Source organism: Pangasianodon hypophthalmus, chromosome 12 (assembly GCF_027358585.1).
Source record: "Pangasianodon hypophthalmus isolate fPanHyp1 chromosome 12, fPanHyp1.pri, whole genome shotgun sequence".
Classification (NCBI taxonomy): domain Eukaryota; kingdom Metazoa; phylum Chordata; class Actinopteri; order Siluriformes; family Pangasiidae; genus Pangasianodon; species Pangasianodon hypophthalmus.
Window position 1 is genome coordinate 14236309 of NC_069721.1, and position 15354 is coordinate 14251662.

The 15354-nt window shown below is 37.4% G+C and overlaps 2 protein-coding genes across 2 annotated transcripts; one reads left to right on the top strand and one right to left on the bottom strand.

Annotated features, from left to right (window-relative positions):
* The first annotated feature begins 6503 nt into the window (after positions 1-6503).
* On the top strand, positions 6504-10568 carry timm23a (translocase of inner mitochondrial membrane 23 homolog a (yeast)). Its single transcript, XM_026914571.3, has 7 exons — positions 6504-6898; positions 8276-8334; positions 8507-8600; positions 8688-8772; positions 9522-9580; positions 9693-9803; positions 9931-10568. Exons 1-7 carry the CDS (start codon positions 6793-6795, stop codon positions 10041-10043), a joined length of 627 nt encoding a protein of 208 aa, XP_026770372.1. The 5' UTR covers positions 6504-6792; the 3' UTR covers positions 10044-10568.
* Positions 10569-11409: 841 nt separating this feature from the next.
* Positions 11410-14528, bottom strand: zgc:112285 (uncharacterized protein LOC561476 homolog). Its single transcript, XM_053238654.1, has 6 exons — positions 14002-14528; positions 13747-13856; positions 13561-13655; positions 12828-13108; positions 12481-12644; positions 11410-11943 (listed from the first exon to the last, which is right to left on the bottom strand). The coding sequence occupies exons 1-6, from the start codon at positions 14126-14128 to the stop codon at positions 11764-11766; spliced, it is 957 nt and encodes a 318-aa protein (XP_053094629.1). The 5' UTR covers positions 14129-14528; the 3' UTR covers positions 11410-11763.
* Positions 14529-15354: the final 826 nt, after the last annotated feature.

A 15354-nucleotide genomic window follows, 5' to 3' on the forward strand; every position in this document is an offset into this window, starting at 1 on the left:
TATTATTTTGAGTTATTGAACAATATTATTTAATGCCCAGCATAATGTTGTAGCCATTGCTTCAGTTCATTTTTAAAATGGCATAATATAGTTTGCTGGGCCACTTGGTTGTCCTTTTGAGTTTTAGTGTTGCTTGACTTCTGTGCCTTTCCATGTAAAGTGTGAGCTAATAACCATTTTGTTTATATAATCTGATTAATCTTTTCTTGCCTCTGGTACTAACATTTAAAGATCTTTAACCTCTTTGATAATTTGTCTGCTTTGAATCTTTTCAAATCAAATTGTGTGAAATTAAGCAAAAGAGTGTTGAACTGACATTTTAAAGACTAAACTCTGTACTGAAAAGCAATAGCAAGATATTAAAATCATAGTTTTAAAAGAAACTAACTTTGTCGCTCTTTCTCTTGTGCTTTCATGTGCCAGTACACATACTAATCTTAGCTAGGGTTACAGCAGGCATAGTTTGTAGCTGATGGCGGTTTGAACCTTTTCGGCTGTCCCATGGGTGGATCAGCAGCTGCAAAATATCATACTCCACTGTGTATTGTAGAAATGAAAGTGGTTGTTAAAGAAAGAGAACTGAGTGTGAAAGAAAAATAGTATACTTGGTTAAGCTTTGCGAAAACTTACACTCCAATGGCACAAATCTGCTGTCTTTTACTTTGTTTCTTACCACTGATCATCTGTGTATGTTTTCCATCATTACTGTTTGCTCAGTAGCTGTTTTAGTTCCACACTAAAGAGATGTAGGATACACTGCTCAGCAGTCAGCCTCTCACTGGAGCACAGATGTGAATCAAACTGTTTCCAGGTTTTGAAGTAGGAGATGGGGGAACAGAATAATTTCACATAGCCAGGAAACCAGAATGACATCAGCATGTATTATTTCGATATGGTAAACCCAATACCACACCCATCATCAAGTGTTTTCCTCATATGTTCAGCTGTCTTATACACTACATTACTGAGTAACTGTTATTTTAAATAATCAATTTCAATTACTTTCTATAATGAAGACACATGGAGAAAACAGCTTTAATCTGTCTTCAGTCCTTGTGTCTCTCAGTGAAGCCACCATCACTCTGAATTTTGGCTTTAAGTAGAGGTCTAAACTCCTAAGGGGGAAATGGTTCTTATAGTTTTTTTTAGGATTAGGGATGCTAGCTAACATTTTTCCCCTAAGCATGTCCAATGGAAATGTAGGAACTATTTAAAAAGATTCTTTCCATTTTCTCTGTTTTGCCTAGAACAGGTAAGTTGGTGGGTTGATAAGTTTATTCTCTGCAAACTCTGTTTCTCATAAATACCACAGTGCTGGCAAGGTTTAGATGTCTTCTTGCTTTGAGAGTCACACAAACATAGTGCAAAACCCTGATCAGCAGAAATAATGGCTGTACAAAAAAAAAACAAACATAAAGATGATTCATTAAGTCCTACAGAAAGAAACCTATTTGCTAAACATCATGCTGTGTGGCAAATGAGTCCTCTCTCACCCAAATTGCTAGCTGCCATGTAAGAAGACTGTTCTGTCTTGTCTTTTCTTCCTCTTTCTCCATCTCTGTAAGCTATAATTAAAAGCCCAGTTACTTCTGCCCTTGTTCAGTATCCCTGCCCTTGTTCAGTATCCTCCTCCTATCCCTTTAATTCTTCAGCTCTGTATGAAACCTTCAGCTCACCACGTCCAAGTCACACAAACAAAAAATAATGATGCACAACCCAGGAGGCTAGTTTAATGAGCAGGTAATGGGCCAAGCTGAAGGTTTTCGTGGAAAGATAGACACACGCACACTTTCCCCTTTAATGGTAGCATGTGACCTTCCTACCCATAAACATGCTCAAGAGCCTCTGACCCAACACTAAATAAAAATAGAAGCTGTTTCCTTCCCTCCTTCCTCTTCCTTCCTTCCTTCCCTGTCTAATGATCTGAGATGACCAGATGACCGAGGACATTATCCCATCATCTCCACCCTTCACAAGAGCCAAACAGGAACTCCGTTTGAATTTTACTTATTTCTTTGTGCATGAAATCCATGTGCCATATATTTATATTTACATTTATGTCTGCACATTTAATAACCATGACTTCAATTTCATATTGCAAATTCATCAGTTGCAAGAACATATACATAATGAAATATTTATCGTTTGACTGATCCACAGTTTTTGCATCAGGAGACGAGTGTCAGTGTGTGTGAGATCTGTGGCTTAATGAAAACCGTGGTTGTAAAAACTCAAACAGTGGTTTAAAACAATGAACACAAAGAAGACATGTCCAGCAGGAGGATGTGGAGTGGGTGCGGTATGCTCTCATGCTTCGAGGAACACTTCCTTTCTATTGTGTGAGATAGCTCTTTCCACAAGCACACACACACTTCTCTCAAATATTTTCTGTTTATGTAAGACAGGAAAGCATCCCTGTTTACTCACATTGTCTTAGTGTTGGAGTCCCAAGATCTGAGAATCAAGTGCATCAATCACAAATTGCTGATGCACCAAATATACTTATATACTGTACATATAGAAAGCCATAGTTCTTACAGTGAGGGTGGGTTGTCCTAGGGGTCTGTAATGTATTTCCAAAGAGTCAGATTTTTTTTTATGATGGTGGAGATATCACTGTCAACTACTACTAAAATGTTACAGTATATAGTACAATATATAGTTGTTTTGTTATATATTTATTTATGCATGTACTTGGCTGGTCACTGAATGGGTTTAAATTTCAAGACAAATATAAATAATGTTAACTTGAATCGAAATTTTAATAAAAATAGGAAATATTACAAAATATAAAATGCTACAAAATATTTTGAATCCAAACAAATTGATTTTGTTTTAGGAAAGTTTAGGAATAATAAAACTCCAGTGGCACAATTAAATAAATGTGTCTTACGTATTTACCTCATGTATCTAATATTCAAATATTTTTATTATCTTGATTAAATAAATCTATCCTGTAGTAATAAGTGAGTCTGGAAATTTGTCTTACACCATAAGGGCTCCTGTAATTGACTTATGTCTGAATACTCCCTGAAACGGTTTATAAAATCATTATATAAATGATAGAGAACAATAGATGAGCAATGTTATGACTGAATTCACACATGACTGAATTCTGAGGTATCCACTCAACTTTATTCCTGAATAGAATTAAAAGCAGTGAGGTAAACATGCAGCTATAAACACATGAAAGAAGATGGAGCAGCAGGGTGGTGTTGCATGCTGGTCTATGTCCCATTCCCCTCTGTATACTTCTCCACTCCTCTTCCTCTCCTCGTCTTCCTGCCCTTCCTGCCCACTCTCAGGAGGGGGAATCAGCAGTCTGGCTCCAGTCTGGACCCCCACTCTGGCTCCTCAGTCCTGGACACTACCCAAACCTAGTGGGAGACAAGCGACTGCAGTCAGCATCCAATAGTCCAGAGGAGCTCATGAATCACACAAAACAAGTAATGGATCAAGGACAAGATCTAATTTGCTTTATTCTGTCAAAAAGTTGCATGTAAATCTGTGATCAATGCCTCATGGTAAAAAAAAAAGAAAAAAAAAAAAAAGTAGAAACAATATTAGAAACTGAAGTGACCATTTTCAACTGAAATATAACTGAAAACTTGTAAAGTATATGAATTTGACCAAGTACATGTATAGTACAAACGACAGTTTAGCCCCTACTATCATCAAGACTATCATCAGGAATTATGACAGTAACAAGTATGACAGTTGCATGGCCATTTAAAACAACAACAACAACAACAACAGGCATTCATTTGCATTCCAGACATGAAATAATTAAGCATGTATTGCAGAAAGTTTGAAGATGTGAAGTTCTTAAAGCTTCCAGATAAGCTTTGTAAAAAGCCCCTTTGCATCTTCCTCTCATCTTGTCCAAAGCAGTTTGAAGTACAGAGGCATTGCACAGCTTTCATGTCACCATGGTAACCCTGTCCCTTTGGGGTACTGTTCGAGTTTGTGTGTGTGTGTGTGTGTGTGTGTGTGTCCATTGGTATATATCAAACAGGCTTTGTTGTACTTGAGTTTGTGTGTTTGGGCATAAAGAAGAATATCAGCAAGTAAAGTAAGTAAAAATGATAAAATGTGAAAAGAGAAAAACCACTGGTGATGAAAAATAAATATTCGCAGAGAATCGTGTAATGACATCACACTTGTTTCCTGCTGCATCCATTTTCCACAGGGAGCCGTTTCTCCAATTCTACTGCAGCGATTTAGTATGTTCGGCAGTGTGGGTGCCCATGGGAGGCCTTCCACTGGCTCTCAATGGCCTTTTTGTTGGGGAACACTGAGCCATTTCTGCTCCCACAGAAAGCCCTGGATAATTTAGTGTGGATGCCAGGAAGTCTGAGCTCACAGAATAACAACAATGGCAAATGTTATTGCTCCACCTCAAGTAGTGGAAAAGAAGGAGAAAGAAGAAGCAGGGCTTAAACAGCCATAGTGACTGATAGGGACTGAAGTCAAACAGACATTTCTCCCACAATGCAGTGCAGCTTCCAGAGATTATCATGACTAGTCTGCAGCAGAGGTTCCTAACCTTGGTCCTGGAGTACCCCCTGTCCTGCATATGTGAGTGTTTTTCCTGCTCCCAACACACTTAATCACAATATTCATCTAATTAACAGCACTTCCTGAACTGAAGTTGGTGTGTTATAGCAGTGAGAATACTCAAATGTGCAGAACAAATGTGTAATGTTTCTCCTCTATAAAACCACTGTCTTTTTAAAGAAAAAAAAAACTTTATGTATTATAATACATTTACGTATTTTTGTTATTTGAATGTAATTGCTATTTTTTTCTGACGTTAAACAATTAAAGTGGAAAGTGTTCAGACCTGTCCAAAACTTTTAATTAGCTCTTGACTGCCATCTAGTGTCTAACACCCAATCAGGTCTCAAGAAATGATGATGCTTTATTATTATTATTATTATTATTATTATTATTATTATTATTATTATTAGGTAATATAATACAACATATTCACAGCTTTTTTTTTTAATCTGTGTATCCTCATTTTTTTTTTGTGGTCTGTGATCTTAATATCTGGATATCTGCATAATTGTTAAAAAGAAAAAGAGTTATTTCCTAGAGAAGCATGCTCATATTTAAGTTGTTCTCTCAGTTAAATAAACTGATGAGGAATATATTGTGGTTTTATACATGTTCTAACATTAACAAAAGTATCAAATATATGGAAATATGTTAATTATTTCATTATTTCATTAATAGTATTTCCATTCTTTGGTAGTGCCTTTGTGTCTATGTCTTTCATTTAAAAAAAGGTTTGTAATTGTATCCATAAACACTGATGTTTTCATACCCTTCTCCAGCTAGATATTTTCTGTTTTAGATCTTATATTATGTTGTTTTCCTGCTTGAAAATCTAACCCTGTTTCACCTTTTCATTCCTTTAATATGAAACAAGACCAAACAAGAAACTTAACTGTTTTTTAAGTCATTAGATGCCTAAAATTGCCCATATTCCAGTAAATTAACAGAGGTCAGTGAAGATGCATGCTTGTCAGGTAGTAATGATAAGTAAGGGCAGTGCTGAGGGCAGTCCACTCACCCATGCTGAGCCACTTACCAATGCATCCACTGTGACATACTAAACAAACTGTAGGTGTCACAGATCTGGTACAGGGCTGACTGGGTTTTTAACCTACAAAATCAGTCCCAGAATACTTTGCTTTCATCCTTCATGAGTGATTATGAACCTATGTGTGGTAATGAATAAATTAACATACCTGACCACCACTGACATTTACTTGCAGAGGTGACACAGCAGAGAGTGGTTCATCTGAACGGCTTGTGTACTATGGTACTATAATTTCAACGAAAATATAAATTATAGCATAGCAAAATGCTGATGACAACAACAACAACAACAACAACAATAATAATAATAATTATAATGATAATGATGATGATGAAAGCTTACAACCAGAAAATGCCTCCAGTATTATATAATATATAATATTTAATATATTATAATACAATATATAATATAATTATATAATATATAATAATATATGAAAGAAACATGAAATTATGGGCGTGTGAAAGTGTAACCCCGCCCCTGAACCGCCCACCATGATAGCTGCTGTATGATAATAACTCAGGTTTTCAACTGTAAAACACAATTAAATGAACATTAATTTCTGTTTTATAGATAAACTATAAAGTACATTTTTAATCAGAAACCAAGAGTTTTACTTTTACAATTTATAGCTCAACTTTTACACTCAACTGTGTAGCGCCAGGCGTCTGAGGGAGGCGGTCTGGATACCCATGAACAAACTGTCGTGAAGTGTCGTAAAATTATGTGGAAATAAATGATAATGTAACAAAAAGAGAACCTTAGGTTTTCACAGCGACATATTTCAGTAACTTCATTTTTATTGTAAGACCAAAGGATGCAACTGACAAAACCTGACACAGTCTCCACCTGAATTCTAGTGTCGTGCATCTAACCCGTATCTAAGTAAATTTACGGCAGTGTGATGTCCTTCCGTTTTCCGACAGCACAGCGTGTTGGAGGTCAGAGATGCTGTTTCACACAACCGGCGATCAAAAATACGTTGTCCTTTAACTACATCATTAAATATTCGGCATTTTATTTAAACAGAAGTGTTATTGGCTCAGTATACAGTCGCTGAAAGGCACTGTCGCCGCCGCTCGTACGGAATCTGCCTGATTTTCTCCCATAGCTAGCTGTAGCTAACGTTAGCAGTAGTTTCATCTCCTCAGATTAGTTTGCCTTGGCCTGTCATCGTGGGGATCATGGATAACAACACTCCGGGATCAGGCGCTTATAAAGGAGGATTTGGTGGCATTTTTGGTGGTGGAGCCTCTGAGTATTCAAACACGACGCTAGCTGGAGTACCGCGTAAGTAGAAGCTTGTTTATTTTAAGTGTGGTGAAAACCTTGGTTTAACTGGCTGTATGCGTTTAGTTTGTTACATTAGCTAATGAAGCCTTGGCTTTTGTCCGAAATCACACAATTCTTAGTGTAAATGTCTAAAAGCATAGTGGAGAATGTTCACTGCCTCATGAAATCCCACAATTCACTGCTGTATGTCCACTGTAGCTTGGGGACACTACCATAGACTGAACCCTGTGTGGCCTTTATTATTATAGTGTGTGACGTAAGCGTCTCCCAGATTACTGATAGGAACAAATATAAACATTTACTACTACTACTACTACTACTACTACTATTATAGCTCCAAGTAGTATAAAGAAGACCTAAAATACACAAAACTAGCAAAAAATAAAGGTGTGTATATAGATTCAAGATTTCTGTTTGTCACATAGAGTTATATACAGTACATAACTTGCAGTGAAATGAAAACTTGGCCTACTCCTCCTTAGACTGTGCATTTAAATAACTAAATTAAAAATAATAAATGGATGAGAAATATTTGTACATGAATGTGCAAAAATTAATAATGTACAAAATATGCAGTTATGTTACGTGTAATAAACGGATCTGTATGGAGGACATGTCTGTGTTAAGGAGTCTGATGGCCTGATGGAAGAACTACGGAAGCTCTTAGTCTGATAGACATTAGAATACGTAGATACAATGGTCTCTAATGGTAGCAGCTTATAAGAAGTATACATGGATGGTTGAAAGTACAATAGTGCAGTACAATAAACAAGTAATAGCAACAGAGCGACATTCAAAAGTGGTTGAGTTCCAACATGCCAACTGACATACAGTACCGTGTTGTATGTGTTGTATTGCAGGATCAAGAATGAAAACAGTACAGTATGTACTAATAGATTCATTACTATGTAACAGTAGAATGATCTAGAGTGCAGTGGTTGACAAGAGCAGCTAATGGCAGCAGTAACAGACAAATATGAGGTATATAAAGTGCAAAAGATTGTGCGTGTGATTGTGCGTGTGAGGCATGGTTTTATAAAAACAATAATAAAAAAGTACAAATATGTGCCCATATGAGAATTCAGGTGATGAGTAGAATTTTGTATAGACTGAAACTTCAGCAGTAAGGAGAGTGATGTGCATGCGCAGTGCTGTTTGTTGGTGCTGTGATGTCCATTCAGTGTGTGATCACGTGGTGTTGCATATGTGGAGATCTGTTATGGCCATTAACGTGTAATAGAGCTGTAAAACCAGCTGTCATTCATAGGTGACATCACTTTAGTGGCATCCAAAACCGTAATATGTAGACACATGGTAAAATGAAGTTTTTTATGCATGTTTGAAACCATGTCATGTTGTCCTTTTCATTCTCAGTGACTGGAATGAACCCGATCTCACCCTACCTCAATGTTGACCCTCGCTACCTTGTGCAGGTTTGTGCAATCAACCATCAGCATCAAACTCATCATTATTTATTTGTCCTGTTTTTTAAAATATGTGGAATTCGAGACAGCAAATGAGTTAACATATATATTTATATGCCTGCTAAAGTAAGCCCTGACATACATAGTGAGAGTTTGTTTTTCCGTCTGTCTCATCTCTTAGGATACAGAGGAATTTATATTACCAACTGGAGCAAACAAAACTCGTGGCCGCTTTGAACTAGCTTTCTTCACCATTGGAGGATCCTGCATGACTGGTGAAATGCTCTTTTGTATGGCCTGTTTCTTCAGTGGTCACCTGTAGCAACACCGGTATTTGAAGGATCGTGTCTAATGTCTTTTAGGTGCTGCTTTCGGAACGCTGAACGGGCTTCGTCTGGGCCTGAAGGAGACCAGAGATATGGCATGGTCAAAACCCAGAAATGTACAGTAAGTGTGGAAATCTGACATTGCACACATCACATGATGTAATACTGAAATAGGCTTAAACTACTTAATCTTCCCAGTCGCTATGACGACTAAGTTTGGGTGATGTGTTTTTAGTGAAAGGAAAAAATATAAATTAAATTATAAGCTTGATTTCACATGAACATTTTTGACCAGAACCATTTACTTCAGTCATGTGCCTGAGAAAGAACATAAATGCATCTGAACAGAGCAATAAATGAAGTAAAACATGATTTCACAAAGATACAACTGCCGTAATTGGGTAAATATCAATATAATATAAAGAGACTGGTTATTTTTAAACCAAATATAGTTAAATCCTCCTCAAAGGATATGTAAACCTGAACTGTAACAACTGCAATAACACAGAGGCTCAGTGTAAATAGTTGTGAATATTGCAAACATTGTTTAAATATTGTGTTAAATATTTGTGCATATAATATAAAGTTATAAGAGGTGTAAATGATTTGTAAAGGATGTGTTTTTTGTTATCTTTGCTTCTCCGTTGTTTGGACAATAAATGCAAATTACTGTGTAGCTTAAAACATTCTCAAACAGTTGTGTTTAAATGATTAACTGAGGCAACGTGTGTCGACTAAAAAACAGATTTTTCCAAAATCATTTTAAAAAGGCATACAGTTGTGTCAAATTTAGATATATGGCATCTGTGTTCATTCAGTCAGTGCTGAGATGAAGACATTCTTCATTAACTCTGTGTGGTTATATTCCAGAATAATAAACATGGTCACACGGCAGGGAGCATCATGGGCTAACACATTAGGATCAATAGGTAAGACATGTGAAGCGATGCATTTTAAAGGGAGAGAAACAGAATATATATGACTTTCATAAGCACACATGGTAAGCTACATCACTGAAATCACCACTCTGTCTCTCCACAGCTCTGTTGTACAGCGTGTTTGGTGTAGCTATAGAAAAGGCCAGAGGAGCAGAAGATGACATTAACACAGTAGCTGCTGGCACATTAACAGGGATGATGTTTAAATCCACAGGTGAGTGAAAATCAGCTTGATGTTATCCATAGAAGAAGCATGAGAATATACAGTGAGTTTTTTTATGTAGCAATTTCAATTGTACGCATTTTCTCTTATTATTAATTTGTGTGTATGTTTGTGTTAGGTGGACTAAAAGGAGTTGCAAGAGGAGGACTTCTTGGATTAGCCGTGTCGGGATTATATGCCCTCTACAACAACTGGGATCACCTTAAAGGCACGGCTCCTATACGTTATTAAAGAGGACCCTGAGACCAAACCATGGACATTTTTACTCTAAGCCTATCCTCATCTCCCTTGTTCCATGTCCCATTATAGAGGGCAACGGAATGGCCAAAAGTTTGGGATCCTTGGACCACCATATTTATTTTAGGCTTCACTGAAAGAGTATGATATGTGTGTGATCGTGTGATGTATATAATCAAAAATCCAAAAAGGATTTGGCCAAGTAAAATGTAGTCAAAATTTATGAAATACATGTATGTGTACAATCATAATATCAAGGCTGTATTGTACTGCAGGTCAGCTCTGGGCTGACTGAAGCACCATTATGATTAATTTAATTTCTTGTTCCAAGGTTAGGACTTATCAAATTGTAAAGGTTTTTACACTTTCGACAGATTTCACCATGCCAGTGAGCTTATGGTACCATCTATCAGGCTCATGTAATGTTGACAGGAGAGAAGAGTGTGTATAGGTAGATCGAAATGGTCTTCAACTCTGTATACTCAAATAAAATAAGTTCTCCTGTTATGGTTACTGAAATCTAGACTGCGCTCTGAATTTCTGTTTTGAAATGTCAATCACATTTTAGCTATTGTCCTTGTAATAGTTTATAATATTCCTTTCCATTTTAATGTAATAAGCTTTAGAATATTAAGTATAAAATTGATAAACTGTTCATTAATAACATTTACTGAGCTGTCTGTGCTGGCATTAGGAGAAGTAAGTCAGGTAGGGCCTTATTTTGTGAAATGTATTAATAGCACATATGTATTTAAACAAAATATATAGTGCCCTCGATAAAATGGAGTCCCATCCAGGGTGTATTCTCTCCTCTCCCCCAGTGTTCCCGGAAAGCGCTCAGGATTCACAGTGAGCCTGAGCAGGGTAAAGCAATAACAGAAGATGAATGAATTGCTATTTATATAAACTCTAGATGCTGCTGCTACTGATTGTTTATAGACAGCATGTTTTAGGGAAAACTTGAATGTTTGGTAAAAAGTTGTATCTTGTATTTTGCCAAAGAACTAAGATTTTCTTTAGTGTTCCTAAAAAGTTTGAACTTTTTATATAAAAACCCCTAGTCCTTGCACCTTCTTTGATCAGTCTAGTTCTATAAAATGGCCCTTATTTTTGGCAAATTTTGTGTCCATACAATAAGCCTGAAACATATCTTTAGTCTGAGAGCAGTGTTCAGACCTGTCAATATTCAAAAATAGCTCTTCTGTTTTTTGAAGCAGAATAGGAAGAATACCATGTGTTGTGATATTTCTGATATACTTGTGAGAGTTTAGGGCATTCAGAACAAAAAAATAAAATGTGATGGGCTGTGCAAATGCCAAATTACATTAATAACATTCCCAACAGACTGTTTTGGGTCAAATTCAAATCTTTTATTAAGAATAGACACTAATGCCAGTTTATTAATTGATTTGTATTGTATTATGTGTTTTTAAAAAGATAGCAGAAGGTGGTAGCCAACGTGCTCTTAAAGGCAGCTGGTAAGGACTTGGGAGCTGAACAGTCATATAAGTAATGCACTGAAGTGACCCACACTGCAGCAGAAACTGTGCTCGGACAGTGGAGGACTGACTGCTCTCCTAGAGCTAAGTACAGTGCGGTGCAGATGGATGAGTGAATGTGTGGAACTAAACCCATGCCAGGTGCAGGTAGTATGGTCACTCCACAACTGTACACCCCTTAGAGTTGGTCTTGGTGGTCACTGGAGACAGAGATATCAATGGAAAAAGAAGTCCCTGATGCGAGTGGCCTCAATCCAGGGGATGTAAGCAGCAGTGCGAGTAAAGACGCTGGGCTTATTTTCCACTGTGCAGCCGATGGGGCCGAAGCTCACTACGCCACGCACCTCCCAGCGATCCTCACCCACCTGACACATTAGAGGACCACCTGAATCTCCCTGGATGGAAAAAGCATTTTTAATTTTCTGCTTAAGATTAAGATTGAAACTGGAGAAATTTTCACTGATGGTAATTGTCCGTATATACAATTAATTTTAAAGGTTGTATAAAATTATAGAAGAAACTGTATTAGTCACGTCTCCATTTTTCAAAATATGCCTGAAAATAAACAAAATAAACCTGAAAATTTCAAAATAAACCTGAAAACTGTCAGATCTTCCAGTGAGCACCAAAATATAGGTCAATACAGGTAATTTTATACATTTATAGTACCGTTTCACATAACACAAAAAGTGGAAAGAGGTGAAAGCATGGTAACTTGGTAACTGTGCTTATACAGTTCTATTTCCTCATAAGTACTCCAGTATGTATATGTGACAGTTTTAAACAAAAATATAAAATGCATAGTTGCAGTGGACCTAAAATGTAACTGCAATGAGTCCCATTCGGTTGTCTGAGCTCTTTGGAATTCATTTTTCATTAGATGTTATTTTAATAAAACGCCTTAACTACCTGACATCTCCTGATCTGTTTACCTGGCAGGCAGCAGGAGTTCCCTCTGTGTCTCTGAAGCCAGCACAGATCATGGATTCCCTCACACGGTCTCCCCAAAACTTCTTCTGCCGGCATGTTTTGTGGTCGATGATGGGCAGACGGGCCTGGTTTAGTGACTCAGCCAGTGACACATTATCTTTTCCACCTCAGATACACAAAGCATACACAAAAGCAAACTTCAATCACACAGCCAAAAATCAACAGAGCAACCGCTGTCATGACACAAAGCATTTATAGCCTCTGTTGAATACTTGATCTTCCACCTTGCTGAGTTTTTTTAATGCTCTTCCTTTAATATTCTGATAGTAGTAAATGAGAGGTCAGGTACCTCGTGTGTCCCCCCAGCCGGTCACCCAGCAGTAATGGCCAGGTTTTAGGTTGGTCTGCTTGCGCGGCAGGCAGGCGTAGCGGATAAAGTTGCTGGGCAGGATGTCTGTGCCTGCTTTAACCAAAGCTATGTCATGGTCCAGTTCACTGTGCACTGGGTAGTGAAAATGCTCGTGTCTGTAGATTCTCTTCACAGGGAAAATACGCTCGGCTGCTTCAGATCTCTTTAGCTGGTGCTTCCCCAAAACAATACGCCAATTACCTGCATCTTCAGCTTTACCCCTATGCCATATGATATAGAGAGTTAGAACAGATAATGTCATTTGATTATGTGCCAGTCATGGCTAGCAGTGGTTGACTTACTAATATACTAATATACTTCTTTTACTTATTAATTACTAGTACTTTTATGTGGATAAAGTTTTAATTGCTAAGATTGAATTTCTATTTTGAAACTGGAGAAATTAGAACATGTTCCTTGACTATACAGTATTACTCACAAGTCTAAGTCTTTAAGTCTATATCCAGTAAAGTCTATTTAAGTCTATTTAAGAATATTAAGCTGGGCAGATAAAAAGCTTTTATTCACTATAATTATGTAAACTGTATAAATTATTTAAATTATGTAAACTGTTTTACTATCATGACCTTGTATTGATCCTCAATGTACTGGCATGTTACTCTTTTTCATGTAGTAAATTTAATGTGTTTTAGGACATTTCGCTAATTCTTACTTCTGGAAGCAGTGGGCTGCAGTGAGCACCCAGTTTTTGTGAATCAGAGTCCCACCACACACATGGACATAGTGCTTGCTGCCTCTAGGTCGAACCTATAGAGTGTGACAGATTGCAGAAATCCAACATTACAGTCTTATTTAAATCACGTCTTAATGAATTTTAGATATCTCAAACACCACTCACCTGCAGTGAGACCTGCCACGGCCATGAGTGGGGTCTGGCCTCATTGCCTGATACAATGCGTTCTGTGGTTTGTGGTTTGAAGTGAGCCAGGCCACAATCCCTGGGCCAGTCTATAGATAACAAAATATTTCCTAATTTTAACCAGAATGCCAGGTAATAAATATAAAGTACGTACAACATAGAAACTGTTGCATATTTTTGCATTATTTAAAGGTGGTATACATCTCAATGTAATACCATAGCTTCACAGCTCACCCAGGTGGAGGATTTTGTGCTGCTGGAGGCGGCTGGGGGTGAAGGCATGGGTGTAAGCTGTCTCCAGTGCAAGACCCAGAAAAAACAGCAGCACAAGTTGTAGCAAAAAGCTCCTCTCTGCCATCATCCACAGTTAAATAATCAGTGCTATTCCTCTGGAGGTCTGCCATTTATACCACACCAAGGGCAGAGGCTGCATATTGTACTGGCTCCACCCCTCTGTACCTGGACAAAAAGACTCTACAATACACCTCCACACTGGATTGTTCTGGTGAGATAGAAGGGGCTTTTGTAGCTGCCTGACCTCAGAGCAGCATGAGAGTTCCATCAGCACTTTCAAAAAATGATACTCCATCTATACAGAGCAAAACAACTTACCCAGAATACTCTGCACTTCCTCCTGCCAGTCACACCATACCATTGGATCAGAAGGTCTGGTGACTTCCAAATGATCACATGATGTTTGAACAGAAAGCCAAATCAGGAACTTAAGCTCACATACCTAGTCCTCTTACATAGTTCCCCTACAATGGTGTAGAACAAAGGTCAATATATGGTGCCTCAACATTCAGGTTACGAACAATTGTACCTTTGCATATCTTTTGGGAAATTTGTTGAGATTATAACACAATGAATCCAACTGAGTCAGATGATGATGACCATGATGGCCAGATGATGGCCAGTGAAATTGTTCTTTAATATACAGTATATTGGTTGTTGGTTAAGTGCATTATATTTAAGATTAAATCATCTCTACACTTCATTCTTATATTATAAAGTGGTGTACCTGGCAGACAAGATACTACAGCATAGCTCTCTGGACAACTACACTGTAAGACATTTACTAAAATGTATTTATATTCTGTATTATTAATCTCAGGTTCTCGCTGTTGTACACAGATTTTTAGCAAGGTCAGGGGCTGAGGTGTACTGTATCTAAAGTTAATTTTGGAGAGTACCGTCTATAAAAATAGTAAAGCATTAATGAAAAAGGTCACTTTGTGGTATCTACTATTTTTTCTGTGAATAAAAATACTATGTATTGCGATATACAGATGCAATGCCACTTGCCAAGTGATGGCATAGACCTAATACATGTCCTATGAAATCATTACACTGACAAAGTATTAATCAAGTCATGTCAAATTATCATTATTTACCAGATATATCACTTTAATCAGATTTCTGTAAGGCATAAAATAAATTAAGAAAGTGTCTATGTGTGTGTCTGCTTAAAAAAATGTTGATGATGTCATAGGTGCTAAGAGCAGTGGTTAAAGCACTGGGCTACTGAAGAGCTCAAATCCTGGTACAGCCACTGTTGGGTCCTTAAACAAGACCCTTAAACCTCAA

Bases quoted from the DNA above. Each gene is read 5' to 3' on its own strand.
- timm23a (XM_026914571.3), top strand. From the start codon at position 6,793: ATGGATAACAACACTCCGGGATCAGGCGCTTATAAAGGAGGATTTGGT. The intron at 8,335-8,506 runs GTTTGTGCAATC...CTCATCTCTTAG, and splicing joins ACCCTCGCTACCTTGTGCAG to GATACAGAGGAATTTATATT. The intron at 8,601-8,687 runs GTGAAATGCTCT...AATGTCTTTTAG, and splicing joins TGGAGGATCCTGCATGACTG to GTGCTGCTTTCGGAACGCTG.
- zgc:112285 (XM_053238654.1), bottom strand. From the start codon at position 14,128: ATGATGGCAGAGAGGAGCTTTTTGCTACAACTTGTGCTGCTGTTTTTT. The intron at 13,109-13,560 runs GTAAGAATTAGC...CATATGGCATAG, and splicing joins GCAGCCCACTGCTTCCAGAA to GGGTAAAGCTGAAGATGCAG. The intron at 11,944-12,480 runs GTAAACAGATCA...TTTTCCATCCAG, and splicing joins GAACTCCTGCTGCCTGCCAG to GGAGATTCAGGTGGTCCTCT.